The following is a 14,961-nucleotide window of genomic DNA, read 5'->3' on the forward strand; positions in this document are numbered from 1 at the left end:
GCAATAAAGCTGGTTTGGATCCAAGCAGTCCCATCCCACTGCCTAGATGGGGTGGGCTTTTACCTACCTTGGAGCGTGTGTGTAAAGCTACCTTGAAACAAGAGGCACAGGCCGGGCGTGGTGGCTCACGGCTGTAATCCCAGCACTTTGGGAGGCCGAGGCGGGTGGATCATGAGGTCGGGAGTTCGAGACCAGCCTGACCAACATGGTGAAACCCCGTCTCTACTAAAAAAAATACAAAAATTAGCCGGGTGTGGTGGCGCGCGCCTGTAATCCCAGCTACTCAGGAGGCTGAGGCAGGAGAATCTCTTGAACCCAGGAGGCACAGGTTGCAGTGAGTCGAAATGTGCCACTGCACTCCAGCCTGGGCGACAGAACGAGCTCCGTCTCAAAAAAAGAAAAAAGAGGCACGACACAAATGACAAGTGATGTCGTTTTCCTTGTTACAGTTACCAGTATGACAGGTGGGAAGGGGCCGGGTGTGGGTTCTGGCAGGAGGGACCTAAGAACATTAGGTCCTGGCAGGTGCAGCCCTGGGAGCAGCCACGAGGGGGCATCAGGCTGCACAGGCGGCTCCAGGATGTCGGTCAGGGACCGGGCATAGGGGTTAGTGAGTGATTCTCGGGCACCGCAGGACGAGCCCTACAGAGCAGGTGGGCCCAGGAACCCCCTTTCTCAGTCCAGGACTCCCAGGCCTCAGGGCCTGGCCTTGGTGGCGCCCGTCTGTTGCGGTGCAGTTCGGCGGTCACAGCCTAGGGACCGGGTCCAGCCCAGCCAGCTCGGCAGCAGGTCAGCGCCCTGCCCCTTCCCGCGTCGCTGGGACGCCCCGAGCCGCTCAGGTCACCACGCAAAAGCCCTGGGTAATCCTCCGCCAGAAGTTGCGACCGCGGCTGCTGAGGGCCACCTCGGCCGCCTCCTGGAAGACGGCGTGGACGTTGTCATGGAGCCGAGCCGAGCACTCGAGGTAGGCCACCGCGCCCACGGACCTCGCCATCTCCTGGCCCTAGAGGGAGAGGTGGATGGGGCTGCCGTGAAGGGGGCACTGGGCAGGCCTCACGTCCTCGCTTCCTTCCCCCGGACAAGAGTGGAAGGTGGGGTCTGCGGAGCACCCATGGCTCCTGTACCCCTGCTTGCCCAAGCGCCCTCATGCACTTCATCATGTTTCTTTTTCTTTTCTTTTCTTTTTTTCTTTCTTTCTTTTTTCTTTCTTTTTTTTTTTTTTTTTTTTTTGAGACGGAGTCTTGCTCTGTCGTCCAGGCTGGAGTGCAGTGGTGCGATCTCAGCTCACTGCAGCTCCTCCAACCGGGTTCAAGTGATTCTCCTGCCTCTGCCTCCAGAGTAGCTGGGATTACAGGCACCCGGCACCACACCACCTGGCTAATTTTTTGTATTTTTGGTAGAGACAGGGTTTCGCTATTTTGCCCTGGCTGGTCTCGAACTCCTGACTTCAAGTGATCCACCCACCTCGGCCTCCCAAGTGCTGGCGTGAGCCCCTGCGCCCAGCCAGCCTTCGTTGTGTTTTTAACCTCCGTTCTGGGCCTCTTTGCCTCTCAAGGCACCAAGAAATGAATTTCCCATGAACCCAGGCGTGTAGCGGAGAGGGACCCACAGTCTGAATATGTGGGTGCCTGCCTGGGCCCCCTCTCTGGGTCTCAGGTTGGTGGTGGAACTGACTCTGATATGCCTACTTCCTTGTTCTCCCTTCTGCCGGTGGAGGCTCCCAGCATATTCTAGGGACCATTTCCAAGTGCTGGAAGTTTCTGACCTCTGACAGCCTCTAAGACAACCCCAGCTCTGACCTACACCCTGAGCGTTCTGGACGCCTGGTGCCACTGAGGGGCATCCAGAGGTCCCCTCACCCAGCCCTCCCCAACTCCCACCTCGGGCTGGGTTTCCTACCCTGTGGTAGGTCACAGGCTCCAATCCGTTTCTTCGGAGCTTGTTCACCAGTGATTTGTCCTTGCGCAGGTCAGTCTTGCAGCCCACGACGATGATGGGTACCTTCTTGCAGAAATGATTCACTTCTGGGTACCACTGCAGGGGGGTGAGGGGGCGTGTGGGGGGGCATGTGTGAGCCCTGGAGAGTTCTGGCCCTCTCAGTGGACCACTCTCTTGCTCCCCAGCCCGAGCTCTGATATTGATAATCAGCACAGCCAGCATCTAGGGAAAACTATTTGGTACCAGACTCTCATCTAAGAATTTACATGTATGGACCCATTAATTCCCCAAGGCCCCGGCAGCAAGTTCACAACCAATCCCACTGTACAGGTGCAGTAACTGAGGCACAGAGAGGCAATGTAACTTGGCCTTGGCTGGAAATGGCAGGATTTGAGCCTGGGGGTGGGGCTCAGAGCCCTGCTCCTGCCCTTCTAGAATCCTTCCTCTCTGCAGGGTAAGGGCCCTCACGGACACCCACCAAACTGAGCAAAACATATAAGGAAGTAAGGGATCCTTTAAAAACAAATCTGGGCCAGGTGTGGTGACTCACGCCTGTAATCCCAGCACTTTGGGAGCCTGAGGCGGGTGGAGCACCTGAGGTCAGGAGTTCCAGACCAGCCTGGCCAACACAGTGAAACCCCGTCTCTAATAAAAATACAAAATTTAGGTGGGCATGATGGCGGGTGCCTGTAATCCCAGCTGCTCAGGAGGCTGAGGCAGGAGAATGGCATGAACCCAGGAGGCGGAGGTTGCAGTGAGCTGAGATCACGCCACTGCACTCCAGCCTGGGCCACAGAGTGAAACTCCATCTCAAAATAAATAAATAAATAAATAAATAAGAAAGATAAAAATAAATCAATCCAGGCCGGGCTCGGTGGCTCATGCCTATAATCCCAGCACTTTGGGAGGCTGAGGCAGGCAGATCACCTGAGGTCAGGAGTTCGAGACCAGCCTGGCCAACAAGGGGAAACCCCGTCTCTACTAAAAATACAAAAATTAGCTGGGTGTGGTGGCGTGCACCTGTAGTCCCAGCTACTCTGGAGACTGAGGCAGGAGAATCGCTTGAATCTGGGAGGCGGAGGTTGCAGTGAGCTGAGATGGAGCCACTGCACTCCAGCCTGGGCGACAGAGTGAGACTCCGTCTCAAAAAGTAATAAATAAATAAATCCGCTCACAAAATGGTTGCAGCAGCTGTCTGCCTCAACTGCTTGCCTGGTGGAGGGAGGGGTGCTCTGCGGCATGTGAGGCCACCAGGGCCGAGTTCTTTCAGCCTGGACTACAGCCGGGGAGCCGGCGATCCCGGGAGGGGGCTTTCTATCTCCAGGAGCACTAAGTTGGCCGGTTCAGGCATCAAACTTGCCTGATAAAAATTGGCATCAGCCGGGCTTGGTGGCTCAAGCCTGCAATCCTAGCTACTCAGGAGGCTGAGGCAGGAGAATCGCTTGAACCCAGGAGGCGGAGGTTGCAGTGAGCCCAGATTGTACCACTGCACTCCAGCCTGGGAGACAGAGTGAGACTCCGTCTCAAAACAAACAAACAAAAACATTGGCATCAAACTACCTCATTCCTGGAAGCAAATGGGGCCTTTGTGGGGTCCCTGGCAGGTTCCCCACACACCCCCCCATCCACTGAAACTGCCCATGAGAAAGGTTTCCTTGGTGGCTCCCACTGAACCCAGCAGTGAATCCTCTCTTTTTTGAGACAGAGTCTCGCTCTGTCTCCCAGACTGGAGTGCAGTGGTGCGATCTTGGCTCACTGCAACCTCCGCCTCCCGGGTTCAAGCAATTCTCCTGCCTCAGCCTCCCAAGTAGCTGGGTTATAGGCATGTGCCACCATGCCTGGCTAATTTTTGTATTTTTAGTAGCGACGGGGTTTCACCATGTTGGTCAGGCTGGTCTCAAACTCCTCAGATGATCCACCCTCCTCGGCCTCCTAAAGTGCTGGGATTACAAGGCGTGAGCTACCACACCCGGCCACCACCAGTGAATCCTTAGCCCTGCTCCTACCCATCCCTCGATAGCCCTGACCCTGGGCATCACTCCCTCCTACCTGACTGAGCCTGCACTTCACCCCAGGACCCCACTCTCCTGGCTCTCCTAGGTCTTATGGGGCCTTGCCCTCCTCCTCCTCTCCCTGGGGTTCAGCCTGTGGTCTTTCCTCTCCTCTAACTTCTCTCCCTCCCCGGGCAGCCTCTCCCAGGCTTTACTGCACCCGTAGCTTCTAAATGTGCGGCTGCATTTAGGCTGGCCAGCTGGACTGCCTGCTTGGAGGAACTGCAGACACATGCCTCGCACTGCCTGCTGGACATCTCCACTAGGATGTCCCACTCCCGAACCCAGCTTGCTCCTTCTCATCCTGGCCAAGGGCAACTCCACCTTCCAGCTGCTCTGGTAAAAACTCCTCCTTCCCACCCACATCCAATCCAACAAGAAAGCCCGATCATCAGCAAACTCCGCCTTCTAGAATCAACCCCCTTCTCATCACCCCCACTGCTAGCACCCTGGCCCCAGGCACCACCATCTCTCCTGGTCCCCAATGCCCAGAACAGCACCAGAATGAATGTGCTCAATCCAATCATTCGTTCTGAGTGAATGGACGGAGCAGTCTGCCCGGGTTCAAATCCCAGTGTTACCACTTTAATAGATGTGTATCTCTGGACGAGTGACTGGATCCGGGAATAATAATACTCCATAAGGTTGGCGGGGGGAGTAAATAAGTAAATACACGCAAGTACCAAGAACACTGCCTGGCACGTGGTCAGTCCTTAAAATTGTCACCATTGTTGTTGTTGTTGCAAATACTGTCATGGGCTGTACCCTGCGGAACCTCAGAGGCCCTGGCAGCAGTGGGTGAGGGGCTGTGCCATGGCTAAAGGCAGCTGGAGCAGAGGAATTCAAGGGGCCACATCCCTGATGCCCATGAGCAGCCTCTGAGAACCAGCAGCTACGCAGAGCTGCTGGACTCTGACTTAATGGTTCCCGCACCTCGGGCAGGCACAGGCTGGGGAGATGCAGCAGCCTCTGGCTCACCCAGCAACCTCAGGCAGAGCTGCAGTGGGAAGAGTCACAGTGTTCGGAGTCTGCAGCATAGGGTAGGCAAGGAGCACTGTACTGGGAGTCAGAAGGGCAGACGCTGCCACCAAATCCCTGTGCCAGCGACTCTGGGCAAGCCACTGCCCCACTCTGGGCCTCAGTTTCCCCATATATATGCCAAAGGCTCTGGAATCAATATCATTTCGGGCCTGCCAAGCTCTGACAGTCAGCTGGGTCAAGGGTGGGTGGCAGAGTGGAGTGGCCTGGCTATGGGGGCTATGCCTCCCTGTCCCCCAGTACCTACCCGGTTAAAGACGTTGTCAAAGCTGTTCGGGCTGGTGACATCGAAGCAAAGCAGCAGGACGCTGGCGTCAGGGTAGAACAGGGGCCGCAGGCGGTCATAGTCATCTTGCCCTGGGCAGAGTGGGGGTGGTCACTGCCTTCAGGGCTCCTGGCCCCTGTCAGCACCGCCCCAATGTCAGGAGGTCACCTCATCAGATGGGGAGCTTCTGGGGACAGGGCCTAGTTTTTTGCCTCAGAGTCTGGCACAAATTTGGCTCTGAGGTGGCTACTCCATGTGAGTGCCTCCTTGGGGCATTGCTCACCTCTGCCTGTGGGATGTCTGGAAGGGATGGCAGGCAAGGCAGAGGCCAGGCCTGGCACCGCCTGGAGGAACTGGGGCCAATTGCTCAGAAGCCGGCTTTGCCCTGAGCTTAGGAGTGAGAAATAAGGGGTAGGTGGGAACCTGGCAAAGACATCTTAGCTCGTCCAACTAAGAGTGCTGCTGGGAGGCCCTGAGTTTAGCTTAGAGCTCACCCTGGTATAGGCAAGGTCAGGAGGCTGGAGGGCAGAGGCCATGGACGGGCAGATCCTACAGAAACTAAAAGCAGGGTGGAGTGCTCAGAAGGCCAGAAACAGTCCTGAAAGCAAAGTGCTGGACTCCCGCTTGCCTCCAGGACGTAGCGGGCGGCCCTGGGGTGCTGGGGGTGCAGGTGACACTGCTGCAGATGCAAGGAGGGCTCAGACTCCTGGGCCCACTCCTGGCCTGCACCTGTCCCTTGGAGACTGGCTGGCCTCCCTGGTTCAGAAGGAAGCAGAGCGGAATCTGTCCCAGGCATCTGGGGCCCAGGGAAGCCCCTCCCACCCTGCCCCCACCCCTGCACACCCACCTGCTGTGTCCCAGATGTGGAGGTGCACAGGTTTGCCTTTCACTTGCAGGTTGACCATGTACCGCTCAAACACCGTGGGGGTGTAGCTCTGAGGAGAAGCAGGGCGGGGGAGGCTGTGAGGAGGCTTCGGAGAGGCACTGGGGACTTGGTCTGTCCACAGCGCTGCTCCCTCCTTGGGGGTCAGTGGAGTGTAGTTGTTTGTGAGAAGTCCTCCTTGGCCTGCCTGGGGTGGCGGCCTAGAGCCTGTCTGCTTTTGCAAAGTCCTGAACCTCCCCAGCTTTGTTCTCAGTTGTGAAATGGGAATATTAAAAGTCCCTACCAGCCAGGCGCCATGGCTCACCCCGTAATCCCAGCACTTTGGGAGGTTGAGGTGGGCCTTGAGGCCAGGAGTTCAAGATCAGCCTGGCTAACATGGTGAAACCCTGTCTCTACTAAAAATACAAAAATTAGCTGGGAATGGTGGTGCCTGCCTGTAATCCCAACTACTCAAGAGGCTGAGGCACAAGAATTGCTTGGGACTGAGGTTGCAGTGAGATGAGATCGCACCACTGTACTCCATCCTAGGTGACAGAGCAAGACTCTGTCTCAAAACAACAACAACAACAAAAACGCCGGGTGTGGTGGCTCATGGCTGTAATCCCAGCACTTTGGGAGGCCGAAGTGGGCGGATCATGAGGTCAGGAGTTTGAGACCAGGCTGACCAACATGGTGAAACCCTGTCTCTACTAAAAATACAAAAATTAGCCAGGCGTGGTGGCACATGCCTGTAATCCTAGCTACTTGGGAGGCTGAGGCAGGGGAATAGCTTGAACCCGGGAGGTGGACGTTGCAGTGAGCTGAGATCGCGCCATTGCATTGCAGTCTGAGTGACACAGTGAGACTCTGTCTCAAAAAAAAAAAAAAAAAAAGTCCCTACCGCAATGCCGCAATAAGGATTCAGTGACATATTCCATGCAAGTCCTTAGCTCAGGGCCTGGCATAAAATAAGCACATCTACATGCCAGCTACTGTTATTTTTATCATTGCCCTCTGGCTGGGGGCAGGGGACTCCCGTTTTTCTTTTTTTTCACAGACAGGGTCTCCCTGTGTTTCCCAGGCTGGAGTGCAGCAGCTATTCACAGGCACCACAGCTCACTGCAACCCCAAACTCCTGGGCTCAAGCAATCCTCCTGCCTCTGCCTCCCAAGAGCTGGGACAACAGGCACACGCCGCTGGGACTCCCATTTCTGAGCCTTCATTCATGTTATCCCCCCTTCCTAGAACAACATTAACCTACATGTTTATTCATTCCTTGCTTTATTCATTTGTTGATTCATCTACTCATTCAGCAGCATTAGCCCCTTCTCTAGGCCCAGTTCTGGACACTGGGAAGCAGGCACCAAAAGACTCAATCCCTGCCCTGGGGAACTCGCAGCTTTTTGGGGTTCCTCCTTTGCCTCTCAACCTCTCACAATCCAAACAAGACCGCTATTAAATGCTACCTTCACCTTTCTGGGATGCCTTTCCTGATCCCTTACCAGAATGCCCCAATGCGCCCTCCACCTTTTTTTTCTTTTTCTTCTTCCTTTTTTTTTTTCTTTTTTTTGAGACGGAGTCTCACTCTGTCACCCAGGCTGCAGTGCAATGGCGTGATCTTGGCTCACTGCAACCTCCGCCTCCTGGGTTCAAGGGATTCTCCTGCCTCAGCCTCCCGAGTAGCTGGCATTACAGACACGTGCCATCATACCTGGCTAATTTTTATATTTTTAGTAGAGACGGGGTTTCACCATGTTGGTCAGGCTGGTCTCGAACTCCTGACCTCGTGATCTGCCCACCTCAGCCTCCCAAAGTGCTGGGATTACAAGCATGAGCCACCGCGCCCGGGCTTTTTTATTTATTTATTTATTTTTGAGAGAGAGTCCTGCTCTGTCACCCAGGCTGGAGTGCAATGGTGTGATCTCTTGGGTCAATGCAACGTCTGCCTCCTGGGTTCAAGTGATTCTTTTGCCTCAGCCTTGTGAGTAGCTGGGATTACAAGCACACGCCAGCACACCCGGCTAATTTTTGTACTTTTAGTAGAGATGGGGTTTCACCATATTAGCCAGGCTGCTCTTGAACTCCTGACCTCAAGTGATCCACCCGCCTCGGCCTCCCAAAGTGCTGGGATTACAGGCATGAGCCACCATGCCTGGCTTTTTTTTTTTTTTTTTTTTTTTAAAGATAGGGTCTCACTCTGTCACCCAGGCCTGAGTGCAGTGGTGCGATCTTGACTCACTGCAACCTCTGTCTCCCAGGCTCAAGTGATTCTCCTACCTCAGCCTCCCGAGTAGCTGGGATTACAGGTGTGGGCCACCATGCCTGGCTAATTTTTCTTTTTCTTTTTTTGTAGAGACAGGGTTTTGCCATGTTGCCCAGGCTGGTCTCGAACTCCTGAACTCAAGCAATCCACCCACCCACCCTGGCCTCCCAAAGTAATTTTTTTTTTTTTTTTTTTTTTTGAGACTGAGTTTCGCTGTTTTTGCCCAAGCTGGAGTGCAATGGTGCAGTCTCGGCTCACCACGACCTCCGCCTCCCAGGTTCAAGCAATTCTCCTGCCTCAGCCTCCTGAGTAGCTGGGATTACAGGCATGCACCACCACGCCCAGCTAATTTTTTGTATTTTTAGTAGAGACGGGGTTTCTCCATGTTGAGGCTGGTCTTGAACTCCTGACCTCAGGTGATCCGCCTGCCTCTGCCTCCCAAAGTGCTGGGATTACAGGCGTGAGCCACGGCGCCCAGCCCCAAAGTAATTTTTTGTATTTTTTGGTAGAGATGGGGTCTTGCTATGTTGCCCAGGCTGGTCTTGAATTCCTGGACTCACATGATCCATCTGCCTTGGCCTCCCAAAGTGCTGGGATTACAGGTGTGAGCCACCACGCCCAACCCAGTGCCCCATGTTTGGGCCTTTCTTCTTTGTCCTGCCTGGGCTTGGGAGGAGGTCACCCAGGACAGAGGCCCCTTACTCCAGCCCTGCCCAGCCTGAGCTCACTGCTGCCTTTCCATGAAGGTGAGATGAACGGGCAGCAGGCCAGGTTTTGTACACAGATGAAAATGCAGGAATGAAGAGGGAGCTTTTGCAAGATGTGTTTGCAAAACTCTGCCACAACCTGTGCCCTCTGCTCTGAGGGGCATGATGGGCCGCCTGCTCTTGGGTCCCTAAGCCTCGACTGCCTGCTCAGGGCTGGTTGATGGGGCCACAGTCTGGGGGTCCCCTATCCTCTTCCCTTCCCATGCCGGGTGGGGCCCACACCTGCTCGTGACTCAGGAGAATTTCACGCCTGCCTGCCTGCCTGCCCGCTGGCCCTCTGAGTCAGGCCCTGGCCAGCTGGGAGGGGCAGCACCTGAGCAGTGGGTCAGCACTGTCCTCCAGGTAAGCTGCAGGGAGTGGGGTGGGGAGAAAGGCAGGTCCCAGAGTGGGCAGCTGAGGAAGATGGAGAAGTCGGGATAGCCTTGAGGTAAGGGCTGGCCCCACCCCAGACTCTAGACATGCTGTCACTCCCTCTACGAAAAGGAACCAACAGGAACAGACAAGGGCCTCACCTACTTCTCCATTCCCCCTTGCCTGCTCAGGGTGCCCTCCCTCAGGCCCTTTGCCTTTGCCAGGGCAGCGTGACCTGGTAGCTAGGAGCACTAGCTTTAGGTTTAGATGTGCCTGGCTTAAGACCCGGCTCCGGCACTCACCAGCTATGTGTCCTTAGGACAGTCTCCTCACTGGTTAAAGGGGAGAGTGTCATGCCATGATGTGGGAGGCAGGATGGACTGGCAGGTGTGGCCCCAGCATAAATGCTCACCACCAGGAAAGCTGGTGGCCAGGAGCAGTGTCCACACGAGCCCCCGTCCATCCTTCCAGGTGGTGACACCTTCTCCAGTGATATGGATTGGCTGTGTCCCCACACAAATCTCATCTCGAATTGTAATCCCCACGTGTCGAGGGAAGGACCTGGTGGGAGGTGATTGAATCATGAAGGCGGTTTCCCCCATGCTGTTCTTGTGATAGTGAGGGAGGTTTTTTTGTTTGTTTGTTTGTTTTGACAGAGTCAGGCTGGAGTGCAGTAGTGCAATCTTGCTCCCTGCAGCCTCTGCCTCCTGGGTTCAAGTGATTCTCCTGCCTCAGCCTCCTGAGTAACTGGGATTACAGGCATGTGCCACCACGCCTGGCTAATTTTGTATTTTTAGTAGAGATGGGGTTTCTCCATGTTGGTCAGTCTGGTCTCAAACTTCCGACCTCAGGTGATCCACCCGCCTTGGCCTCCCGAAGTGCTGCGATTACAGGTGTGAGCCACCGTGCCCAGCCTAATTTTTGTACTTTTAATAGAGATGGGGTTCTACAATGTTGGCCAGGCTGGACTCGAACTCCTAACCTCAAGTGATCTGCACACCTTGGCCTCCCAAAGAGCAGGGGTTACAGGTGTGAGCCACCACGCCTGGCCAATAGTGAAGAAGTTCCTACGAGATCTGATGGTTTAAAAGTGGGGTGCTTCCCCCTTCTCTCTCTCTCCTGCTGCCACATAAGAAGCGCCTTGCTTCCACTTCACCTTCCACCATGATTGTAAGTTTCCTGAAGCCTCCCCAGCCATGCAGAACTGTGAGTCAATTAAACCTCTTTTCTTTATAAATTACCCAGTCTCGGGTAGTTCTTTATAGCAATGTGAAAATGGACTAATACCCCCAGCCCCTCTGCAGCTTCTGACCTTTGTCCTAGAGTAGGGGCCTGTCATTGTGAAGGGCACTGGTGCTCTTGCATCTGAGCTCCCAGCTTGACCACCCACTCAGTCACCTTCTTGATCTGAGCTGCAGGGCAGCCTGCTGGAAATCTCTTGGGGGACATGTTTCAGTGCTTTGCAAATGCCCATGGTAATGACACCATCATCCACCATTCTCTAAGGATCTTCTGTGTGTGGCTGTGTACTGGCACCATCTCCGATCCTTGCAAGCTCGGAACGTCAGTACAACCTTCACTTTCTGATGATGTCCAGAGAGAGGAAATGACTTGTTCAAGGGGACACACTGAATAGCTGGCTAGTGACAGAGCCAGGTCTTTCTGGCTGCAGAGACCAGGCCCTGTCCTCAGCCACCTGCCTTTCCTGAGGTTACCAACTCCAGTTCCTGGAGACGGAAAGGGGCTGGGTTTCCCCTCTGGCTTGTAACTGTCACAGCCCTTTCCCCCACTCGGGACGTCATCCTAGAGACTCTGTCTGTACCTTTTGTTGTGTTGTTCTTTGACCCCCAGGCAGGGTCACCCTCTGTCCATGGGACCAATGGCACCTAATCTTATCTGTTAAGCTGTCCTCAGCCAGAAAAGAAGGGCTGGGCCTGTGCTGGACCAGGACAGAGATGACTCAGGCTCGGGTCTGCCCTCCAGGGGCTCACAGACAGAAAATGGATCATTACCAAGATGGGGGACCTGGCTCAAGAGGGAGTGTCGGGGTATCCCTGGTTAGGACACCCATGGGAGTCCAAGTGCAAACCAGGAAGGACTCAGGGGGCTCTAGCCAGCAGGGCCGGGTGCTCCCTGCCACCTCCTATCCCCATGCTGGTGTGGGGGCTGCTAGGCTTTGAACCTGTGGGAATGGTTACAGCCCCAAATGCCAGGCAGGACTGGGCAGAGGCTGGCACCCCAGCCTGGGGCTCCCCCTGTCCTAGGAGCTCTCTCCACCTTGCCCTCCCCTGCTGCCCTGAATCCAGGGTTGGGCCAAAGCCGGATGAGGGTCACTGAGGTCCCTCCAAATGCTCAGGCTGCTCTCAGCCCTTTGCTGTGTGCAGGAAGTCTGGGAGATGGGACTCCAGCCTCCTGGCTGCTGGCCCCTTGGGCTTCGAGGGCTGCCTGGAGGAAGAGTCTGGTGCTAGGGACAGGGGCAGGAGGAGGCTGAGTCCAGCAGGCAGAGCACTGGGGGCTGTGGAGAAGGCCCTGGTCGGGAGGGGGAAGACCTGGGCTCTAGATCAGTGCTGCCACTGCCCGGCCATGTGCCCCGAGGCAAGCCTCTGGGTTCGGGACTCAGTTTTCCCATCTGCAAAATGAAGCCTTTCCAACTTTACACATTGTGGGTTCTTTTAATTTATTTATTTAATTACATATATATATATATTTTGAGACGGAGTCTTGCTCTGTTGTCCCCAAGCTGGAGTGCAATGGTGCAATCTCGGTTCACTGCAACCTCCGCCTCCCAGGTTCAGGCGATTCTCCTGCCTCAGCTTCCCGAGTAGCTGGGGTTACAGGCGCGTGCCACTGTGCCCGGGTAATTTTTTTTGTATTTTCGGTAGACATGGGGTTTCACCATGTTGGCCAGGCTGGTCTTGAACTCGTGACCTCAGGTGATCCACCTGCCTTGGCCTCCCAGAGAGCTGGGAATGCCCGGCCCATTGTGGGTTCTTTAAATGAAGAGGACTCTCCTGCTCCAGGGAACCCGGGGCCCCAGACAGGGGAAGAGCCTGGACAAATCCAGCCCATTTTCCTGGTGATAAGCATGCCCTCCCCCCATTTCTGGCCAGCCCCAGCACGTCCCTCAAAGCATTCACATCTTATCAACTGTAAGAGGCCCATTTCCACGTCATAACTGCTCTGAAGTTGGGATGGTCTCACCATCAAGGACATCTCAGAGCTGGTGGTGAGGATTAGCCCTCCAGCCCCCGCCCATCAGGTGCCTTCCCCTGGGCCTGGGCCACCTGTCGCTGTGTGGTGCTCTTCCCCGGGTGCCCTCATTGTTGGGTTCCCATGGGCAGCATCTAGGGGCCCAGAAACATGTTTCCCCCAACTTAAAAAAATGTATGACTGGTCAAAGGAGGTGACACCAGCTCCACAAACAACTAAACAAAAGTGGCTCAATGCCACTGCAGCAGAAAGCACATGGGCCAAGGGTGGGAGACAGGCAGACAGACATCATCGTGATAAGAACTACAGTGTGATAAGAACCGGGGTAGGCCCGACCCGTCCTGCTTGTGCTCAGATGCCCCAGCACCTGTACAACCATAGGGGCTTAGAGGATGCTGGGAAGAAAAGGAGGAAGAATGCCGGTTGCGGTGGCTCACGCCAGTAATCCCAGCACTTTGGGAGGCCGAGGCGGGCAGATCGCTTGAGGCCAGGAGTTCAAGACCAGCCTGACCAACATGGCAAAACCCCGTCTCTACTAAAAATAAAAAAATGGGCTGGGTGTGGTGGCTCACGCCTGTAATCCCAGCATTTTGGGAGGCGGAGACGGGCGGATCACGAGGTCAAGAGATCGAGACCATTCTGGCCAACATGGCGAAACCCTGTCTCTACTAAAAATATACAAAAATTAGCTGGGCATGGTGGCTCGTGCCTGTAGTCCCAGCTACTTGGGAGGCTGAGGCGGGAGAATCGCTTGAACCTGGGAGGCAGAGGTTGCAGTGAGCCGAGATTGTGCCACTGCACTCTAGCCTGGTGACAGAGTGAGACTCCGTCTCAAAAATAAAATAAAACAAAATAAAATAATTTTAAAAATTAGCCAGGCGTGGTGGTGGGCTCCTGTAATCCCGCTAACTCAGAAGGCTGAGGCAAGAGAATCGCTTGAACCTGGGAGGCGGAGGTTGCAGTGAGCCGAGATTGTGCCAATATCACTCCAGCCTGGGTGACAGAGTGAGACTCTTCTCAAAAAAAAAAAAAAAAAAAAAGAAGAAGAGATGCTGGAAGCAACTCCATGGACTCCCAGGACAACAGGGCTGAGAGGCGGCAGAGCAGGGGCCACCTGGTGCCTGTGGAGTCTGCCTGGGCAGTCAGTGAGTATGTCAGGAAGGATTAACGGTGGACATGCCTACAGCACCAAGGACATGCCAGCTACCGCACGGGAGCTGCCTGTCAGCCTCCTCTGGGCTCCACCTCACCACTGCCCTACAGTCCCTCTACCCCATAGGGTTGTTGTGAGGAAACTGAGGCTCAGAGAAGCTAAGCAGTTTACAAAAGGGCACGGGGCTCATAAGAAGAGAGCAGAGACGCGGGCCCAGCAGCTGAGGCTACAGCTGGCGTGCTCCCACACTCCAAGGCAGAGCCCATGGCATGTGCATTCCAGAGGCGAGGAGCTGGAGGGGAGACAATGTTTCCCAGGAGCGACATGTGCCAACTCTCCATGAGTCCTTCCTGTGCGCAGGCCGGGGCTGAGTGCTTGACGTCTATTAACTCGCTGTCACAGTGACCCTGTGCGGTGGGCACTGTCACCTGTGATGTAGTTAGGGACACAGGCACAGCGGGGTTAGGGGACTTGCCCAAGGGCACACAGCTATGAGTGGCAAAGCCATAATTTGAACCTAGGCAGTCTGGCTTCCAAGCTCTCAGGCCCTCTTGGCGGAATTGTGTGGCCAAATGCTGTCTTAGGATCTTGTGTGCCCCCAGGTCGCCTCACTCAGTCCTTGTGACACCCCTCCCCGGTAGATGCCATTCCTCCTGCTTTACAGATAACATCACTGAAGCCTTCATTCCCAATGGCTGGGGCGGAAGAACTCTGCCCTGGACCCCAGGCCCCGCTGGGACACCCCTAGGAGGCCGGGGTAGGCGCACAGCGTGGGCCGCTCCGGCAGGGACCTGTACACTCGGGCGCGCGAGCGGAACCGGGAGAGGCGGAGGCGCGGGGCACTCACCTCGGGGAAGGCCCCATCGGCGAAGACCATCAGCAGCGACGTCTTCCCGCAGCCGCCGTCGCCCACCAGGACCACCTTGACCGACCGCACGCCTGGTGGCGCCTCCTCACCCGCTGCCTGGGCCGCCGTCATCCCGGGGCCGGGCGCGGAGCGGGCGGGCGGGCGGCTGCGGCGCAGAGACCCAGACTGCGCGGGGCAGGCCCGGCGGGGCAGGAA

General features: G+C 55.6%; 1 protein-coding gene across 1 annotated transcript; it reads right to left on the minus strand.

Moving 5' to 3' along the window:
- Positions 1–419: 419 nt before the first annotated feature.
- RHOD (ras homolog family member D) lies at positions 420–14,961 on the minus strand. Its single transcript, XM_002821453.4, has 5 exons — positions 14,746–14,961; positions 6,140–6,227; positions 5,275–5,384; positions 1,900–2,034; positions 420–1,003 (listed from the first exon to the last, which is right to left on the minus strand). The coding sequence occupies exons 1-5, from the start codon at positions 14,875–14,877 to the stop codon at positions 836–838; spliced, it is 633 nt and encodes a 210-aa protein (XP_002821499.1). The 5' UTR covers positions 14,878–14,961; the 3' UTR covers positions 420–835.

The sequence above is a fragment of the Pongo abelii genome, chromosome 9 (genome assembly GCF_028885655.2).
Source record: "Pongo abelii isolate AG06213 chromosome 9, NHGRI_mPonAbe1-v2.0_pri, whole genome shotgun sequence".
NCBI lineage: Eukaryota > Metazoa > Chordata > Mammalia > Primates > Hominidae > Pongo > Pongo abelii.